This window comes from Sphaeramia orbicularis, chromosome 13 (genome assembly GCF_902148855.1).
Source record: "Sphaeramia orbicularis chromosome 13, fSphaOr1.1, whole genome shotgun sequence".
NCBI lineage: Eukaryota > Metazoa > Chordata > Actinopteri > Kurtiformes > Apogonidae > Sphaeramia > Sphaeramia orbicularis.
The window spans coordinates 31,086,083-31,106,515 of record NC_043969.1 but is presented as its reverse complement, the minus strand read 5'-3'; the positions used below and the strand labels follow the sequence as shown (position 1 = coordinate 31,106,515).

The 20,433-nt window shown below is 38.5% G+C and overlaps 1 protein-coding gene across 1 annotated transcript in view; it reads right to left on the bottom strand.

Annotated features, from left to right (window-relative positions):
* The window catches only part of arhgap32a (Rho GTPase activating protein 32a), a 32,074-nt gene that overhangs the window by 11,209 nt on the left and 432 nt on the right, over positions 1-20,433 (bottom strand). The window contains 9 exon segments of the mRNA XM_030151932.1: positions 1,020-1,097; positions 1,716-1,838; positions 2,908-3,000; positions 3,130-3,267; positions 3,379-3,465; positions 10,091-10,175; positions 10,432-10,523; positions 12,699-12,804; positions 13,664-13,777. Of these exon segments, the coding sequence (XP_030007792.1) occupies positions 1,020-1,097; positions 1,716-1,838; positions 2,908-3,000; positions 3,130-3,267; positions 3,379-3,465; positions 10,091-10,175; positions 10,432-10,523; positions 12,699-12,804; positions 13,664-13,752 (891 nt within the window). The 5' untranslated portion in view covers positions 13,753-13,777.

Below are 20,433 nucleotides of genomic sequence, written 5' to 3'. Positions count from 1 at the left end.
TAGGTTGAAGATGGTGAAATAGGTCAGTAAACATAAGTGAACAAACTACCTCAGGCACAAAAATCACACTGTATGCCGTTATTACACCTATGACATCATGAATTTAACCTAGTTTTGTTGAAGTAGAAGAAATCCAACTTATATTAAGGTGAATTGGCAGTCAGCCCTAAAACTGCCAATAGGTTAAATTTACCCTTAGAAATGGTTCATTCATAGAAGCTGCTCTGGTTTAGATTAAAACTATTGTTGTTCTCAGTATACATTGTATAAGACAACTTCCTTTTACCTTTCAAATAGAAGACCTGGAAACACTGTGCATGTCAGATATTGCTATGTGTATACAAAAATACAATAAAAAGATTTATATATAAAGAGAAAAAAATTACCCATAGCTTTTTTTTTTCCCCAATTGTGCTTTATTCTATATCCCAGTTTCCAAACATTGTGTTGTATTACATTAAATTATGTTTAAAAAAATATCGGCATTATCGCTATAAAAATACATTGTTTTTCACATTGTTTACGTTCAAAGTTTCTAGACAACATTTCCTACTGTGTGAACAAACACATACGAATATCAAGTCATTTATGATAGTTTACAACGGAAAACAGTAAATAAACAGAATAAATATACCCGTTTTTACTGTCATTTTAGACTGATTTAAGACTGCTCTTAGTGTTCTCAGACATATTTGAATAATAAAACCAGAACCATAATATATGCAATGATTCCTTAATTTGTAGATTTTTTTTAATTTCTATATTTAGCGTTGGTGTCCAACAATACTGTTAGGTTATTTTTAAGTACCTGCATAACACAAAGGAATCTGAATTTCTAGTTACTCATGAATGATTTAATACAAAGGCAAAAGACATGTTTGTGGACTACAGATGGAGCACGGGTAAATTTGACCTGTTTTGCGGTTTTTAGTATATCATGACTTCTGGTAGTTCTACTGTTAAGATCATTTTATGTAAAGAGACAGATTTTTTGATGTTAGTCCGTGTAAATCATTTACCTGGAAGCCATGTTTTCCTCTCCACCAGCCAGTGTCTTCTTTAGGAGGCATGTCTATTACAGAAACTATGTCCCCGACCTACAAAAGGAAAAATATACATACACAGTTTAATTATAAGAGCAGTCTTTTTATTGTTCAATAGGCTTCAGCAAGTTACAAATAAAAACATTATATAGATTCTTACAATAGTAATCCTCATTCATCCTGTCTGACCCTGTTGTCTACCTGTATTTTCTTGTTTGTTTTGCTGCATTCCAGATGTTTCTGGATGTCAATTTTAATGCAGTGAGATTGTACCTCCAGCAGCACCAGCATGCATGGACGATTTAGCAAAACAATGAAGTGGTTTCTCTCTTCATTCAACGCTTCTCACTAATTGCACACGTCTGTCTGAGAAGGAAAACTCTGGGCAAAGCGAACACATACAAATAAACTATCACCTGTATACGGCCTCTACAACATCCCTGTAGAGTTCTGCAAAAGCCTGGCTGTGTTTACATCTGTTTTTAGAATACAATCATCATGAAAGAATCTGGAAACAATGTTTTATTTTCCTATTTCACAACTTTTTTCTTGCAATACCATGCACCTATTGTGCTTGCTTCCTTATTTGTTCAGTGGAGATACAGGTTAGAAATGTACCTACTTTGCCTTCAGGAATAAAAGTAGTGAAATTCACATACTCAAAGATGTTACCTCAAAGGTTAACTCGTCTGTGGCCTGAGCTGTGTAACGTTTTGTGACGTGGGCGGCAGCGATGGCAGGGACATTGATTGAAGCTTCCTCAGACACGAGCAGATGGTTCCCTTTGTTGTCGATCTGGAAAATAAAATGACTGATTAAACCAACAATCTCACATTTGATATGTTGTTATATATGTTCCATTTGGTTGTTGAGGTTTTAAGATGTATAGGTGTGAAGATTTTATTCTTTTGCTGTTTTCTTTCACCCACGTGCTGTATAAATATAATGGCAGGTGGTCCTGCCTATTAACCCATAAAGACCCAATGCTACTTTTGTGGCCGTTCCCGCATGATTCTCTATTTTTAACTTTTTTAAAGTTATTTATCACCATTTATTATAATATTATGCTCAGTATTTTGCATTCTGAAGAGAAAATCAGGTATTTTACTATATTGAATTTACAGCTCATGATTGACGTCCATAAAAGCTCAAATTAAAGTTGAATGTTATTTCAAAAACTGAGGAATGGAGGGAAAAGTAACTTTTTCAGTAAAATATATCATTAGCTGAACATAAAAACAAGCATCTCCATCCACTGTCATTGATCCAACTCCATGGTTTTACTGGTGGATCAATGTTGTACAAGAGGATGGTGTTTCCGCGGTAACTATGGAGCCTCTGAATGTCCAAATGGGTCATATATGATGACCATGAAAAGATGACAAACTGCATTTTACACCAGTTATTAATAGGATTAGTGGATTAACAGTTATTTAACTCTTTATATCATTAAATAATGTTGGTCACCAGTGGCTGTTTGGGTCTTTATGGGTTAAACCAACCAAATCAAATGATGAATGTAACATGTTTTTGATCAAGTTTTTGAATTGTGCCACAACGATTTGTGAAGGTAATGTATACGGTACCTTATCCTAACATTTATCATATAACTGTTATTACATGTGTTATCACTGAGCTGCTAAAAAATGCTAAGTCAAGTGCAAGACACCCTCGATCCATTTACAATCAAAAGTAACTCCACCACAAAACCTTCAACAGGGAAAAATAGAGGATGGAACTTCAGGAGGAACAGGAAGGAAAAATTTGAAAGCAAAAACTGAATTGTGAATATTAATACTATTTCTCAATTTAGTCAAGAACTAATAGCAAATATGAGGGGAAAAAAAATAACAAGAACCGATACCTCCATCCATGTTAGCACCGGGCCACAGTTGATCTTGTTGTCAGCGATGGCTGAGAAGCGGGACAGGTAGGTGGCCAACATCTTGGTTACTGACTGAAAGGAGACACAATATTAAGATTTTATGGAGTCAAATCAATCAAGATTATTTTTCCAGACAAACACTTTCATGAGAAAAGTTAGATGGGAAACTTTAGAGATAAAGCAGCTGTAGCTCTACGATACCTCAACAGTGTCCTTTATCGTGTCGTATCTTGGCAGCTCAGTGAGCTCAGAGTAACGGCGGTCATAGATACACAGATGCAGATGTTTGTCCAGCACTCGGAAATCTTCATAGGATCTTTTTACCAGCCAGTTTTTTCCCTTTGACAAAGACAAAGACGAGACACAACAGTGAGGCTCGAGAAAAACCCTCCATAACAGTTTCCTTATGTAACATAAAGACTAGTCTATGCACAAATCAATTACTGTTACCTGGCAGGTAATCTGAACCAGAAACACCAGCTCTTTGGAGTCCAAACCCGTCTTTGGTCCTTCACTCTGTCCCTCTGCAAAGGCCAACTAGAAGGGAAAAGAAGCAGATAAATAAGAGATAGAAAGAAGAACTAGTATTGGGAGAGCCCACACTCTAAATAATGCATGAGTATAATACAACAACCTCTCTGTATGTGACCTTTCATACAAAAAACATCATGTCCAACCTTGTTTTCCATTCAATAGTAAAATCCCTTAAAGCCAAGGCTTGCACTGAATGGTAAATCTGAGAAAATAAACCTTAAAAATGACAAGACCATAAACAGGTGATGGTTAAAAGGATGGAGGTGAATATGTTCTGAGAAAAATAAAAAGAACTTCCTCAGAAATGAGAGATTTAACAAAACCTTTACTTGGCAAATACATTTATTTCTCCATCACCAACACTGATGCTGTTCATGTTCTCAGCTCACTATAAATCCTGCAGTATGAAATATATAATACATAAGCTGCAAAGATATCAGCACTTGCAGGCGGTGTAGATTCAGCACAGATTTCCCCCCCTCTTCCTCTTCCTCTTCCTCACCCTCTCCCTCCTACCCAATGCTGTTTGCCCCCAAAAACAGAGAGCCTCAAAGCCATGCAGGACTTTGGGAATATACTGATAGACAAGACAGTGTAGAAGCGACTTCAAAGGCCTCCAATCCAAAGCCGAGGGAAGTTCTGGTTATTTATAACTGGTAGCAGCTCCTCCAGATACAATGTTACACAACACACAGCGACCTAGTTACTGCTCCACAGTAATACAGCAAACCAATCTGACAAAGAGTGCAGGATGAAATATTATTCTTGAATAAGTGGCAACAGAGGAGCTCTTACTCACACTGCGAGGATTTATTAAATACCAGTCTAAAGTATTCAGAGGGTCAAAAGGCCAAAAGATCATGAGAGTTGGATCACACACAGGACTACTGAAAATACAAACTTCTGTGTAAACTGTACATTTCCAGACTTTACTATGCGATCTTGGCTAACTTTATAAGCATGATTATTGATTTATATATAGGGGATATATCTCTAAATGTCATTTTTGCCTCTAACCTCTCAGACTGCATGGTAAACAAAAACTAAATAATAAAGATTTACCAAGAATATAAAGAAAAAACACAAATAAGTAGTCACATAAAACTGCTAAATTGTGTTTATGTTTTAAATCATTCCCTAATGTGCACTAAATTTTCATGTAGGGCATTATTGCACTTCCTGGATGATGCTCATACCTCAGAGACTAGTCTAGATGAACTCAAACATTGCATCACAAGCTTAAGGATTCGCCAAAAATATCCATGCATTACATTATTTTCCTCACCAGCACCTGGCACCATTAGGTAAAATAGTTAAATATTCATCCACATGCTTATGTTACCTGCCTACAGCATCTCAGACATCCGCCTGCAGCTGGAGGAAGTGGCTCTGCCTTTGTGTGCCACTGCAGTCCTGGACCTCAGTGAGCTCCTCCAACAAGCCAAATCTTGGCTAAAGGCAGCAGAGTTTAAATGCTGCTCCTCACTCGCCTATTTGCCGTCCCCTGCCGCCTTACGTAAAGCCCTCATTCACAGGGCTTTGGATCGCCACGCACTCAAGTCGCTCTATTCAAAGCAGAAAAATGTGAAAAGAGGATGCTACTGTGTCTTAGCCCCTTCCCTGCCTCCCTCTTTCCATCATTTCCCCCCTCCTCCGGCTCGCATGTTCAGCCTTCATCACCATCCTCCCTTCCCCCTCCCCCTTCCCCTCCCTTTCCCTCTCTTAACCGCTCTCCTTTCTCTGGTGACAAAGGGGTTTGGCAGTAAATGGGCTCAAACCAGCACACACACATACGAAAGCTCATCCATCATACAGAGTCGAAGCTGCATAAGACAGACGGCCCTGCTTCGTTTCAAAACAATTCTCATTCATTCCACTCTCAAGGCAAGACTGGGGCTAATCTGGAGTGGAATCAGTGATGCAGACTGCAGACAGAGCCAGACTGCTGTCCTTGTGCTATTCAGTGATTAGGATACATGAGACCTGATGAGTGCATCCTCTGTGTGTCTATATACAGAACAGCAAGCATCAACAGAGGTACCACAACAACAACACATCCTACAAGAGATTCTTAAAAATAATGAACAGAGGTTTAAAAAAAAAAAAAAAAAAAAACATATTGCAGCTGGTGCCCATTGTATGTTTGTGTGCACAGTGTAAACAGCTTTCAGTGCTACTGGAAAGCATGCCCCATATTTCTCTACCAGCTCAGCTTAGCTTTTCTTCTCCCAGTGGAGCTTTTCAAGGTCACTGAAAATGCTGTGCAGCCTCACTCCCCTTCACTCAACTGATGCGGTTGCCATGACAGTGGCAGTAACATTTCCACCGCAGAGATAGAGCACCTTGGGATTTAGGTCCCGTCCAGTCTGCTGCACAGTAGTCTATTAATGCTACATGTAGGGATTCAGCCCCTCAGCATGCATGCACTGCTCTTGCCATCTTTTGTGTTAAGCTACACTGACAGCTTCTGGTTCTAGAGAGGTGGCTACTGCCCTCTGGTGGCAGGTAAACAGAACTGCACTGAGGTTTATGGGCGGTTAATAGCTTCTTGTACACATGAATGAGCAACCACAAGGGCCTTTCTGCATCCCACTGTCACTGCAGAAGACTAATTAATTAAAGAAAAAAAAAACACTGAAGTGATTGACTAGCTAAAAAAAAAAATCATAAGAAATTAGGTGAGGACATCAGAAAAAAAGGGTTTGTAGGTTTGGAGTATGCACATAAAAGCAAATGAAAGGGTTTTCTAAATGAGAGTAACTGCAGACAGCATAAAAACAGAAAAAATATCAGCAGGTAAACTGAAAGATGGACATCATCTAAGAAGGGCAACCATCCAATTTACCAACAAATATATAAAATCACTGAAATGTTCTATGAAGATAAGATATGATTCAGATATTTCAGTGCATGACATAATTAAAAGATTCAAAGAATCTGGGGGATTTTCTGACAAGGACAAACAGAAGGAGACTACAAATGATCTCAGATAACTCAAACACCACTGCATTAAAAACAGACATTTATCTCTAAGTGGTAGAATTAATAGGCTCAGGATTAATTTGGTAGACCTATGTTCAGGCAACATGACGTCAGATTTAACCAACAGATTTGTTTTTGGCGGTGACACAGCTTGAATAATGCTCTGGAATAGACCCTCAGATCACAAAACCAAGTATATAAGAACAAAAGAGGTAAAGTCCCATCATTTACAGTGTGCCCCATGGGACCTTATTAGAGCTGCACAATATATTGTTTGAGCATCGTCATCGCAATGTACGTGTGCGCAATAGTCACATCGCAGGTCCTGCAGTGTAGGAGGTAAATGAACTCAATGTGTTCTCATCTAATTTCTGCCTGGGTAGCTGACACACACTGCATGCAGCCATCCACCAATCACAATCGTTCTTAATCAGTTTGCCGAAGCAGACCACACCCCTGTACGTGGAGTGAGTTGTTGGCAACAACACTGAAAAACTAGAAAAGCACCCAGAGAGCGCAGACCTCCGCCAAGGCAGATCAGCCCCCCCATCACCACAAAAATTTGTTCCTTGTGCCAGTATCAGCATTTCCTTATGAAAATTTCATCCAAATCCATCCATAACTTTTTGAGTTATCTTGCTAACAGACAGATGAACAAACAAAAAAAAAGAAAAGCAATGTCAGTTATCTGGAATAATTTCAGCTACAAGAAGGATGATACTGATACATGTGTTCTGTGTTGACAGTGCCTTAATGCACCCATCGACACAACGAGAGGTAATGCAACTAATTAGTGTGACCATTTACATTGGTACCACACAGCTATTATATCCTCCTGAGTAGTTTTTCATATTGCAACATATTATCGCAGGGTTTAAAAAAAACGCAACGTCAGTTTTTTCCAATATCGTGCAGCCCTAGACCTTATGGCAAAAAAATAAATAGCAGTCAGTGGCAAGAGACAAAAAAAATCTTGCTCTTGTTTGAATTGAGCTATTAAATACACATATCTTTTTAAAACATTATTTTACAAGTCATGAAAGCCACAGTTTGCAGTAATGATAGTGAGGTAACATCGACTTTTATGTGAAATGGCTCAGTGAACTGCATCTCCCATCGCTCATATTATACCTCACCAAAACCAAAATGGCTGTTACCTGAATACACTTAACCTCCATCTGTGAGAACAAGGTGAAAAAGTATTAGAAGAGTTGAAAATTACTAGACGCTTGGTCATGTTGAAGCAGCAGAGACACATTCGGCGACTCTGAACAGACGGTGGAGAGAGAACATTAGGTCGATGTCACCTCTGTGACTTTTGGGTTGTGTTGTCTTCTATTTCTGTATTTTCACAGTCTAACACTAACAGTTTTACAACAAGCTGCAACTTTCTTGGGTCATAAAGTTACATTTTAAATCAACAAACGTCATATGAGTAAATGATGAAATTTCAGTTCTGTATTATACCTACTGTATATGCACAAGAATAACGTTTTTGCTTGATCTTTGATGATCTTTTATTGATTTATAAGCCAGGGAATAGGGCAGTGTGGACTGTACAGCATAGGTTTGATGAAAGAATGCTCAACAAATAAGGCAAAAAATAATCAACGACCAAAGAATATTCAAAAAACATTTAGGAGGTTACATAATTTTTAAAAATATGGAGGTGCGTTCAGCAAAGAAGAGCTTTTGTGTTTCTGTTTGTGGGATTAAAATTATGAAACAGTATGAATGTGGAGTTAAAACAATGCCCAAATATATTTCAGTTTAAACAGAGGTCTAAAGATATGATTTTGTCAAGATAAAGGGGCCAAAATATTTAAATATCAGTGGGTTTCTCCCGTTTATTTTTATTTTGGTGTGAGGGAAAAAGGTAATAATAAGAATAATATTGTTGTCATTATTTTATTTATTTATTTTTCCGTTTTTTTCCTCTTCCTCTGGTGGGATGATCACTGTTTTGCTGAGGCTATGACTAACTATGAACTTGCAGCTTAGTAAGTAATGTTGTAAAGTTGCAATATTATAATACATGATTAGGGAAAAGGGATGGGCTTAAGTGTTTACTTTCCTCTCCTTTTCAGATAAAATTGTATTAAGTATTTCTTTTGTATGATAGGGTACTTTTTTTTTTTGTTTGTTTTGATTGTTTTCTGTTGATAATGTGCTTTAGGCATTTGCTTTGTTAGTGGTTGTATTGTGTTTTTTTTATATGTCCGAAATGAAACATTCATTCTGTTATTCAAACCATATGGCCTCAATTACAAAGAAAATGCTAATTAGGCACTGGATGACGGGGCTGTAATACCTGAAATAGCACAGAGCTCAACTAAAGTACTGCAATATGGAGTTACATCAACAAATCAAGGTTATTCTCGTTAACAAAATGACAAAAACTAGAATTGAAAAAACATTTTCGTTCACTGAAATAAATAAAAAATATAATTAAAAGAAAAAACAATAACTAACTGAAACTCTATTGTGTGCTTACAAAACTAACTAAAACATAAAAATTATGGATAAAATTCATTTTCGTCTTTGTCGGATTGATATGAAATCGAATTATTTCGCTCAAGCAATTTTAGCTGGTGGCACCATATGGCACTTCATGGTCCATCACCTCTCGTCACTTGTTGTTCAGAGTGGGCTTCTGGCAACATTGAAAAGCAGCAGAGTCCTGTATGGGATTTTTTTGACTATGACAGCGAGGAAGATAAAAGATATGAAAAACTAAAACTAATGCTAAAACTGAACTAAACTAAACTATAATGAACTAGAAAAGCACTTGGAGAGAGCAGACCTCTGCTAGGGCAGATCAGCCCCCCCCCCGCCGATAACCACCAAAATTAAATCATTTGTTCCTTGTGACAGTATCAACATTTCCTGAAAATTTAATCAAAATCCATCCATAACTTTTTGAGTTACCTTGCTAACAGACAAACAAACAGACAAACCCAATGAAAACATAACCTCCATCGTCCTTGCAGGAGGTAAAAAAAAAAAATCCAAAACTATTATAACCTTGCCACAAATCCTGGTAAAAGTTTCATTGTGTAAAAACATCTACGATGGACCATCCTGTTGTGAAAGATGCACTGTTATAATCTAGCCTCTTAAATCAAACCTGTACTCCATTTGTACTGACATGTGCCAAGTCAAAAAGCATACATATATTCTCACTGCTTTTGTTGTTTAGTCATCCTCTGTTATGAATGATCTAATCGTCATGTGCTGAAGTCAAACTAATCAGGCAAGATCAGAGCTTAGCCTGAGTCTGACACTAATATACAGCACTGTAAAGGATTACCACTCTGATGGCTTTGACGTGAATGGGACTGGTGACATGTATGAACCATACAGAAGTCATTACTAATGTATGTAAGAGGGTATACCTGGGTGAATTAATATTTCATAGCTCCACTGAATGAGCGATAGACTGACAACTTGAATGAAATATTTCAGGGTAAAAGAAAAGCAGTGCAATAATGTAGGTGGGACAGATCAGAAATACAAACAAGGCTATTGATCCAACTGTCACGTTACAGCAATTCACCAGAATGGATACTGAACTTCAGCCAAAGCCACAATTACTAAACATAGCTCTCTGCTGTAAAACTCACAGTCTAAGTATTTTAGGGCTCACCTGAACGTTGCCAAAGTCGACCGTCTCATAGTGGAAATGGGCACACTCTGCCAACCTGGGAAAGTGACCTCTGGGGAATGTCAGTCTGAAAATTACAACATAACAGCAACTAATCAGTATTCAACACACTGACACCGTGATAGAGAGAACAGCTAAGTAAAAGACACCAAAGGAGAAATGCTGAAATCAAGTGTATGCATGTGTGAGGTGAGACTCGCAGCAGGCTGACTCGTCTGTCTGTACCCAGCCCATCATTTTACAGGCCCTCATTTCACTGGCCTGGATAAGAGCCCTGGTTTACAGCCCATAATAGCAGCAACACTGTCACAGGGAGCACCTACTTCTTCATGTTCTTGACCTTCATGCTGGCCGTGCTGACGCAGGAGCGCAGGAGGGGCTCGGCTGGGTGCTCTGTGATGTCATCACTCCTCACCTGTCAAAAGGTGAAACCAGACATTGATAAGAGTCTGAGATCCAAGGATACAGACAGTGGTAATTATAGTGATCATCATGAAACAGTCGTGTAGCAGAAGTCACTGTGCACATTGGTATATGAGTCACACATCTGTGTCATGCTGTTTGGAAGATAACTGATGGTAATATAGTGTACAATAGATAGATAGATATACTTTATTGATCCCAAACTAGGAAACTGTAACACAGCAGCAGCAAAACAAACAGTAAAAATAGAATATAACAATAAAAACAGAATGCAAATGCAAACACACTGTACATAATAAATTAGAAGAATAAAAAAGAACTGTAGAAAGTCTGGACAAACAGTAAAGTGCAAAAATAAACTGTAATGTGCAAAGTAACATAATTTTTCCATAAGATGGAGGTCAGTAAAAGTAATCAGTTAAAAGAAAATAATGGTTTCACAATTTAAATGCATGTGTTCTCAAAAAATGCTAAATGAGAATATTGTCATTTACAGTTTAGCACTTAAAGGTGCAGGAGACTTTCGTGATGAATTTTTTCATCAAATGTGTAAAACCTCAGTCATAGCCTAAGTATCATGAATCTGTAAATCTTTCTGTGATTACTCACCTGAATCTCTTGCATTAGGTGAACAATTTCGAAGTGCCATCCACCATGAATAAACCCCATGTGTTTACATTCCGAACTGGCTTCACGAACCTCCCTGCAGCGGCAGCGCGAGCCTCCATTTCCCACAATGCACGTCATGACAAAAAAATTCCAAAGATGCCCGAGTTACTTCCCGGTTCGGAATGTAAACACACGGGGTTTGTTTATGGTGGATGGCACTTCGAAATTGTTCACCTAATGCAAGAGATTCAGGTGAGTAATCACAGAAAGACTTACAGATTTGTGATACTTAGGCTATGACTGAGGTTTTACAGATCTGATGAAAAATTCATCATGAAAGTCTCCTGCACCTTTAATCAGTGTAGCTAACTAATAGTTTTGACCAAAAAAAAAGTAATATTTTCATACACTTGACAAGAAAAAAGCTTACATTCATTTTTTTAACAAGATAATAAAGTTTTAATTTTATTTTCATAAAAAATTTGGATTAACAGCCCTGATTTATGATCATAGCTGTGTATGTCTTAGACTGTTTTGCTCCAGTCTGTCATTTCACTGTTGGTGCTTGGTCATTCCTGGCACATAAACGTGAGCAACTCAGCTTTGTTTGACAGCTTATGACCCTCCATCTGCCACTTGGGGTTTTCAGATGGGTTTCATGTCTTCATCTTTCCAGATTTGTTATATTACATTTGCGTTGTTCATCAGATATCAAGTAAATTTTACTTTTAATGTCCCTGTAGGGAAATTCAGCTTCTGTGTTTAACCCATCTAAGTACATGCACGATAAGGAGTAGGCTGCCCCCGAAGGTGCACAAAGACAGTACTGATAAATGGTCAAGGATACCAAACCAACCTAGCATGATTTTTAAAGCCATTTCATTTTTACCTATATTAGAGATTGCACATGGTAAAGAGAGACGGGAAGGATGAAGAGAGAAAATGACATGCAGTATTAGGAGTAAAAACCCAGGTCACTGTGATGAAGCCTTGGGTCATAATGCAGGTTTATGATAGAAGGGGAAACCTGCATAGCATGGAGAGAACATGCAAATCCCACACTGTAAGGTCAAACACATAGAGTCATGGATCACCATATTATATGATAAGGGGTTTGGCGATCTCCTCCAAGAAAGAAAGTTCTGATTCTAATGTTGATTTAAAGGACAAATTGGAGGTAACAGTTGAAGTTAAAGTACAACTGAACACAACAAAGAGTTTTAAAGAGAGGAGACACTTGAGAAAACTTCACTGAAAAGACAGCTGGTTTTGACATTACTTATCTCTAACACCTTCACCTCTGCTTTTTTTTTTTTTTTTTTTACTGTCACCCCATTCGCAACCCAGAGGTATGAAATCACAAATGCAGATCTGCACCTGTCCTCTCCTTTGTTTCACACAACAGCCATGTGACTTCACTGGCTTCATTTTATGTGGCATCATTCAGTGAATCACCTACAGCACTGACGAGGCCGTGTCATTCGTGTTGGCATGTGTCGTGTGCATGTGTTTTTTTTTTTTTAATAAGCGATGAATCAGACTGTGTGTGGGCATGTACCATGGCAGTGGAAGTCTCCTGTGGCTGCTTTTCTTCTGCAGGATTTCTATTGCCAGCTTGTGGTGAAATGTCAACTTTGTCCACGTCTGTAAATGGCAGCACATCTCTGCAGGGATAAAACAGGCCTTTATAAGGAAAAAATAAGCATACAAGAAACACTGCATGTATCAACACTGTCTTAAGACTGTAGTTTTTAAAAAAATACACCAGAGGGAGCAAGTGAGGGGGATAAATTCATAAGATGTGGCTTGGGCTCAAATCATGACATTGCACCAGCATGGCCTAAAAAACACATTGTACAAGACTGTGGTGTTTGAATGTCTAATACTGAAAGGGGAAACATTAAAACAACATGACAATATAGTAAAATATTCCCAGCAACTCAAAATGAGAACAAATACAGGAAGCACATTACACATGAACAAGGGTAGCATCTCTGAATATAGGGTCAACAAAAAAACACACTGTCTTTTGTACAACTATTCTGTGCCATAAAGGCAATCCACCCACAAGGGAGTGCTTTAGAAAACTTCCTCTTGAAATGTGACTCAGTGTATTCAGGAGTGGAGGGTGAGGTCCATTCAGCTCAACTTTTATTAGCAACAAAGAGAGGACAGTGACGGGCCTCGGATTTGTCTCAGTGATTCAGTGTGATGAGATCAGGACGTGAGGCAGTGTGATTTATTTGATCCACACAGACGTACTGTACATCAGTCAAAAACATAGTGAGGATTGATGCTGACTGAAGCTTAGACTGGACCAGTATGATCCATTTTTACTCAGAGAACAGGAACACTGCTCCTCATTTTATTAATGTAACATCAAATTCACATGCAAACACTGATGTAAATGAGCGTACATGCACATCCACTCACAGGCTGCACACACACCTTTCTTCCTCTCATCGTATAGTTTTACATAATCCTGATCACATGACGCAAGCAGAGAAAAAGAGAGTAACTCACCCCTCAAGGACGTCACTACTTCCTGGTTCTCCCTGGGGTCCTGAGGCAGCATTCTCAATCACCGCGGCAACCACACATCCAGCCTCCATGATCCTGCCTTATTGCAACAGCCCGCTGTAGAGAACGTGAGTGGGAGGGAAAGCAGAGAGTGAGAGAAGGCAGACTGGGTGGGTTAGGAGCAGAAGATGGGAGGAAGACGAAGAGTCCGATGCAATGAAGCCGGCAGACGTTAACCCACTTGAGGCTGTAGTGCCCGCGACTCTCAAGGCTAGAATCCACAGAGCCCAGACTGTAATCTGCAATGACATCATGCTAGTGCTGGGAGCTGCTTCAATGATAATGTATGTCAGGCTGCAAATTCATGACATGGTTTAGCTTTCATGACCACATCAGCCTTTGTTGAACAATAGAGCACTGACAGGTTTTAGATGGAAAACATACTCCCAAACATCTTAAAGAATTGTTGCTGTCAGGGCAGGATCTTAGGGCACATAGACCTGAGCTTTCAGCAATCCTATAAGTTTACATCAAAGCCACTCTGTGTGACATGGATATAGTAATATAGGCTATTGCATCAGGTTTGATGCATGTACATGGAAAGATGACAACACTTACAGTATCATCGGCTGCGACTATAGCTGGGTGCAGAATAGAAGTATAGCCTAAGTATTATGCATAGCAGTTTATCAAAGCATTTATAGCCTAGGCTAATTTGCATTGCCAGTAGTAATAGAACTGACTGAATGTTTACATACTACTAGCTGCATGCAGCAAGTAGGACAGCTGTTAGAGAATTATTGATGATGATACGTTGACAGATAATGTCAAGTCATAGTAAATAAGGTTATCTTATATGGTGTCAAAGTGTTTTACGACATCAAAAACTGTGGTAAAGTTCCATAGTGATGAATTATAAAACTACATAGTGAAATGAGATTTTCTATGTTATAAAACTGTGTTGAATGTGTAAAAAAGAGCTGAAAAATTAATGATTTGTACTGTAATGTAGGGTTTTCTTTTTCTTCAAATGCAACATATAGGAACTAGTGTCCAATCCAATTAATTACAGTCACATTTTGGATTAAAACCTAGCTGTAACTATTTTACTATACATGAATAAACTATCATCATCTTGGGTGATCCTTTCACATATACTGTTAAACAATAAGGCTGAACCAGAAGCAGGCCCTTGCAAAATGACATTTCATTTGTTCAGATCACAGAAAACATTTGCAGGTCAGATTATATTACTCAACTTGAAATTCTCTTAATCCACCCTCTGCTGTATGTTTTGCAGGGTTAAAATGAGCATATCCATTTATTTTTTATTCTCTTTTCCTCACATATAACAAGAAAATGAACATACATACATGCACAGCCTAAATAGGCACAGAAAAAAAAACAAACCTAAATGGGTTCTAAAGGTTGAAGTCACTATTTAGTGTGACCCCTGACCCCATGACAAAAAGTAACACAAACAGTTATAAAAATCTGATGTGTTGAATGAAACCTGGTATAAAACATCAGCAAATGAATGCAATGAATCTCATATCGTCTGAACAAAACGGTTAAAGACATGGTAAAGTGCACTAAATAACAGAGTCACATTAAATACTACCACTTTGGTTAATAGAAACTGTTTTTCCCCTGTTTTTTGTTTTTACAGTTGTACATATTTCATAAATATCCAGATTGGATCTTCATACAGAGACAGAAATGCATATGTACTGCAAATGTACAGCTCTACGTGATATGTGAAAGATAGAACCAGGACAACCACCATCAGACAACTGTTGACAACTGACTGGCATTCATGTACGAGTCAAACCTCCATTATTACTACTTTTCCCTTCTTGTTTTGTAAACAACCAGGAGGAATGTCCTAACAACGTGTAACTAGACTCTTCGTAGTGCAGTCTTCCCATAACTAGCCTTAAATGTATGCGGGTGCTTAGTGATAAATAATGTGTTCAGGCATGTGAGCACAAAAAGAGGTCTGTGCTTACACCTCAGAGGTAAATTGCAGTTCTTGAAAAATCCTTCCAATTAACACAGAGGCAGTTTTACCTCTTCTCTAAACAGGTTTGCTAACGAACATAGAGCTGTTCAGAGTAATGAGTAAATTTACTAGCCCCGGCCACTGCTGTAGTGGCAGTTTCCCCCAGCGCCTCTGGCCTGTGCTGAGTGCTGTTGACTGACTTCTACAAAGCCTCCTGACTCAGCAGAATTCAAGTCGGCAGACAGGAGCAGAGCCAGAGTGGACTCCACTCAATCCACATCTCATATCTTCTCTCTAATGGACACTGTAACCTTGCCAGAGGATAACCAATGCATTACAGGCAGCAAATTAATTTACTGTTGAGATGTGTCACATAAATACGTTTTCATATAGGTCAAACTAGGAGAAACAGCTTGGGAAAGTCATAGGAATGTGCATGTGCTTCCAATATTGTCCCAAATCAGAACTATTAGTTTCCTGTGACACCTTGCACTGTAATATAATTATGCTTCAGTGCAGCACGTGAGTTTAACACTGCATGTCATCAATGTGACAATTATCTGCTGTTTCCTAACAACATTCTAACCCAGCAGACTGCTCTGTAGAGCTTGCATGCATTCCATGATAAAACATCGCATGCCGCACAGTAGATTGCCTGACCTTGCTGACTGAACCAAACAGACTGTGAATCTTTTCAAGTGTAGGAACATACTGTACTTCACATTGTAGAGGAGGTTGGATATCTGTGTGCTCAGAGCTGCCTGCCTGCTCAAGAAGAAGAAGAAGAAGTAGTCATGGGCATTTGATTCCTCTTGACAGACCGCGTAGGAGAAAAGTTGAACATAACACAGAGCAACATTATGAACATGTGTTTTCGTAGCAAGCACCACTCGGTATTATGGCCACAACACATGAAAAGAACTTCTCCAAATAGCTTGAGCTATAAAAAGATAAGATGTTCAACTGAAGCTGTCACGACTATAAAAAAAAAAAAAAAGTCAAACTTTCAGATCCAGGCTTGGTCTGTACACGTCATTTTCCAACATAGAAGAAAACAGGGGACATTGTGCAGCATAGCAGATGAGAACAACAATACAATGTCAAAACATGTAGCACAGTTTCTCTGACACTGATCTAATGTTGGAAATCTTAGACTCAACCATGCACACAGAACTACAGTGAATCATCTGCTTAGAAAAACTCCCACAAACATAAGAATATGAAGACATCAAACTGTCACGCATAAAGAAGGAAATGGTTCTTATGTCAAGAGACTGAAACAGCACAGAACAATGTGGCCCTGGTATCTGATGGCCTACATGGCGTTTTGTGGAAAAATAGGCCAACCTACACAATTTTACATGCTGTTTATAAAACTGGTATCAGCAAGTGTGTTGACATGAAGAATGGCTGCCTACATATTTGTAGCAACAAAAACACAGCAGATGTGTCTATGTGAGTCACAGCTACTTTATCACATGTGAGAGGAGGGAGGAAGAAAGTCTAAGCAGAAGGAGGGGGATATAGAAAGTACTATTTCATCTTTTTCCCTGGATTTGACAACACAGACTTTAGCCAAGTAAAACTACAATTACAAATGCTAATGGGGATTATATATTGGCAGAAATGTTATTATCAGATGATGTTGAAAAGAAAAAAAAAATTCAAGTCATGATTTCTTTCAAGTTTAGAAGCTGATTGTTGGACCTGAATGAAAGTTAAACACACCAGATGGCCATTTGTGGATTTAAACTATTCTGAACAGAGAGCCAAGCTACAGAACACTTCAGAAACATGGACGAAACACATGACGACTGTTAATGGCATGAAAATAAACATAAACAAAACAACAAGACATGGAAATATTTTGTAAATATTTCACTGACAATGTAAAGAAAATTAATCCAAACGACAAAAGAATTATATCTATTGTAATGATGATAATTATCGTGATATAACCATAATACCTATAACTCCTCTGTACTCATTGTTATCTAAATGTCTGCACACACAACCCCTGGAAGTGGGATTAATTCTGTGATTTATTCTTTTTTCCTCATTAGGTGCTTTCTTGGAGGACTATCAGTAACTGAACTGAACAGAAAATGATCATCACCCGGCTCTAAATATGTATGGTATTTATTACTAGTTCCTATGTTTATAGAGGTTAACAGGTCATTAAGATGATGCAACAGAGAACCAAAGCCCCGCCCCCCTCCATACGCCCTATGGGACCTACTTCAGAAAAATGTGAACTGCAGACAGCGGTGAGAGAATTTACAATTCCTTTTGTATAGTGCCAACATAAACATATGATGTTCTTCAATTTAAAAGATCATTTTACAAGCCAAGAAAATTGTGATTTATGGCAATGCTTGTGAATAATAATAATAATAATAATAATAATAATAATAATAATAATAATAATAATAATAATAATAATAATAATGGATTAGATTTCTATAAAGCTTTTCAAGGCACCCAAAGCACTTTACATTACTGATCCATTATTCATTCGCTCTCACATTCACACTCTGGTGGTAAACTACATTTGGAAGTGTGGCTGCCAATTAACGCCAAACGGCCCCTCCGACACCAGTGTGAGTGACTAGGGTGAAGTGTCTTGCCCAAGGACACAATGGCACCTGACTGGGACAGAGTGGGATTTGAACCGCCAACCCTTCAGTTATTGGATGACCCACTCTTCCTTCTGAGTCATGGCCGCCCCATAAACAACTAGTCTTGTGTTGAACAGCTCCATGGACTGCATCTCTTATCACATGTGATACATGTCACCAACACCAACATGGCTGCTGCTTTAGTGCATTTACCTCAATTTTTAAGAGCGAAAGATCTGTGAAAACCACTACAAGTCTGGTGATGTTGAAGCTGTAGAGATGTTGTCAGCGACTCTGAACAGATCACATCTGTAACTTTTGGGTGTTTAATCTTTGTATTTACGTATTCTCACTGACCGATGGTTAAACAGTTTAACCACAAACTGACTTTCTTGACTTGTAAAATTATCTTTTAATTTGATAAACATCAAACGTGTAAATGATGGCATAATTCAAAGCGGATGGAAAAAGTGTGCAATTGCTTTGATTTTCGCACAAATGAATGAAACACAGCCCAAGCATGTCGAGGGAAGTGACGGGCCAATGTTTTCATCGAGGAGAAAGTTGGTTTCATGCTCTCACTCTGAGCTCTGGAATGCAGTCAACACAAGCAAGAGACGCAGTGGAGAAAGGCCTGCGGTTGCTATGGTAACCCCTCCCGTCCATCGTGACTTGATGCTCCTCCAGACTGAGGATGAGGTAGCAAGAGCAGGGGAATAAACGCCTCGGAGGAACTTTTGACCAGAGGATTTCATCCTTCATAATCATTGTCGGCATCAGCATCATCACCGTCCCTCGACCTTCTAGGATGCAGATGCAGATCGGTGTTCTCTTATTGAGACACAATGCAGTCATTTTTTTTTTTTTGTTTAAATCCCCCATCTTTACTGGAGCTTTGTCACTGCTTTACTTATTGGGGGAGGAGGAGTTGGGGGGGGTCATATGATCCTATAATCTTCTTGAAATCTACCAGAGTGAGATTAACTTTATTTCATCGCACACTGGGATGGTGGCACAGCTCAATCTTTGCCCCGATTCATTTAGAATCACAGTGATCCCAGATAAAGGGCAGAGAGCAGGGTGAACAGCAGGCCGATTAAGTTTTAGACAACAAAGACTCAAATATTTAATCAACAAGCCTCAGCCTGACAGTATGTGAAAGGCTCTACTGTTTAAGGTGTAATTTTACATCCTGATGATAAGTGAAAACCGAGACTATGGGGAAACTGAAAGGACAATCTGGAAATGTCTTAGGAATCCCACAATGATTCAACAGGATGCAGCCATGCCACTATCCTATTAGCTTACTACTACATCAATAATGAGTGTTAGAGAAAGTCCCACGCAGTCATACGAGATCTCATGCACCTGTACAGTCTAGTGCAATACAATACAACATCACTGCAACAAATACAACCTCATCTATGTCACATAGGTGTTACATAACATAGCAGTACTATCTGAGGCTTGTGATTTTGCGGTTGTATTTTATCACAAAATGCCATACACCATTCACAGATACAAGCCTGCATTTGACTACAATGATTATGTAATTTTCTATAGAGCCTTATTAATAATTTCTTTGTACACAAGCTGTTTTCAAGTGTAAGATATTAAGTTATGACATAAGCCAAGAGGATCTGTATTTTTACTGAAAAATGGAATATATGGTTATAGGTGTTTATTTCAATCAACCAGTGGAGTTTGCCTTACATTAAAATAGTACATTTTCTATGTATATATATTTTTTTCTCCTTTATTTAACCAGAAAGTCTCATTGTATTGGAAGCACAGACTTGACAATACAAAATTACACCACTATGTACAGTTTCATGAATTATGATCAGAATCAAAACAAAAATCATAATACTTAATAAAAACCATAAGCTCCACAAAGCAGGCACTTGTTGCAGAGTGGTTACCTTGTATTGCATTAGATAAGCAGGTGTCTGAGTGCCCACCCATTCACAGCATTAGTGAATCCTAGGAAAACAGACAGGGGATCCGTATGATGGATCACCTCAATTTGATTTTTTTTTTTTTTTTTTTTGTAAATACAACCGGTGATGCGTTCAAGTTCATAACAGGTCCTTAAACCCGACTGGGAAAAGTTCAGCAGTGGTGTACTCTGACCTGTTGGGCCTGACAGATCA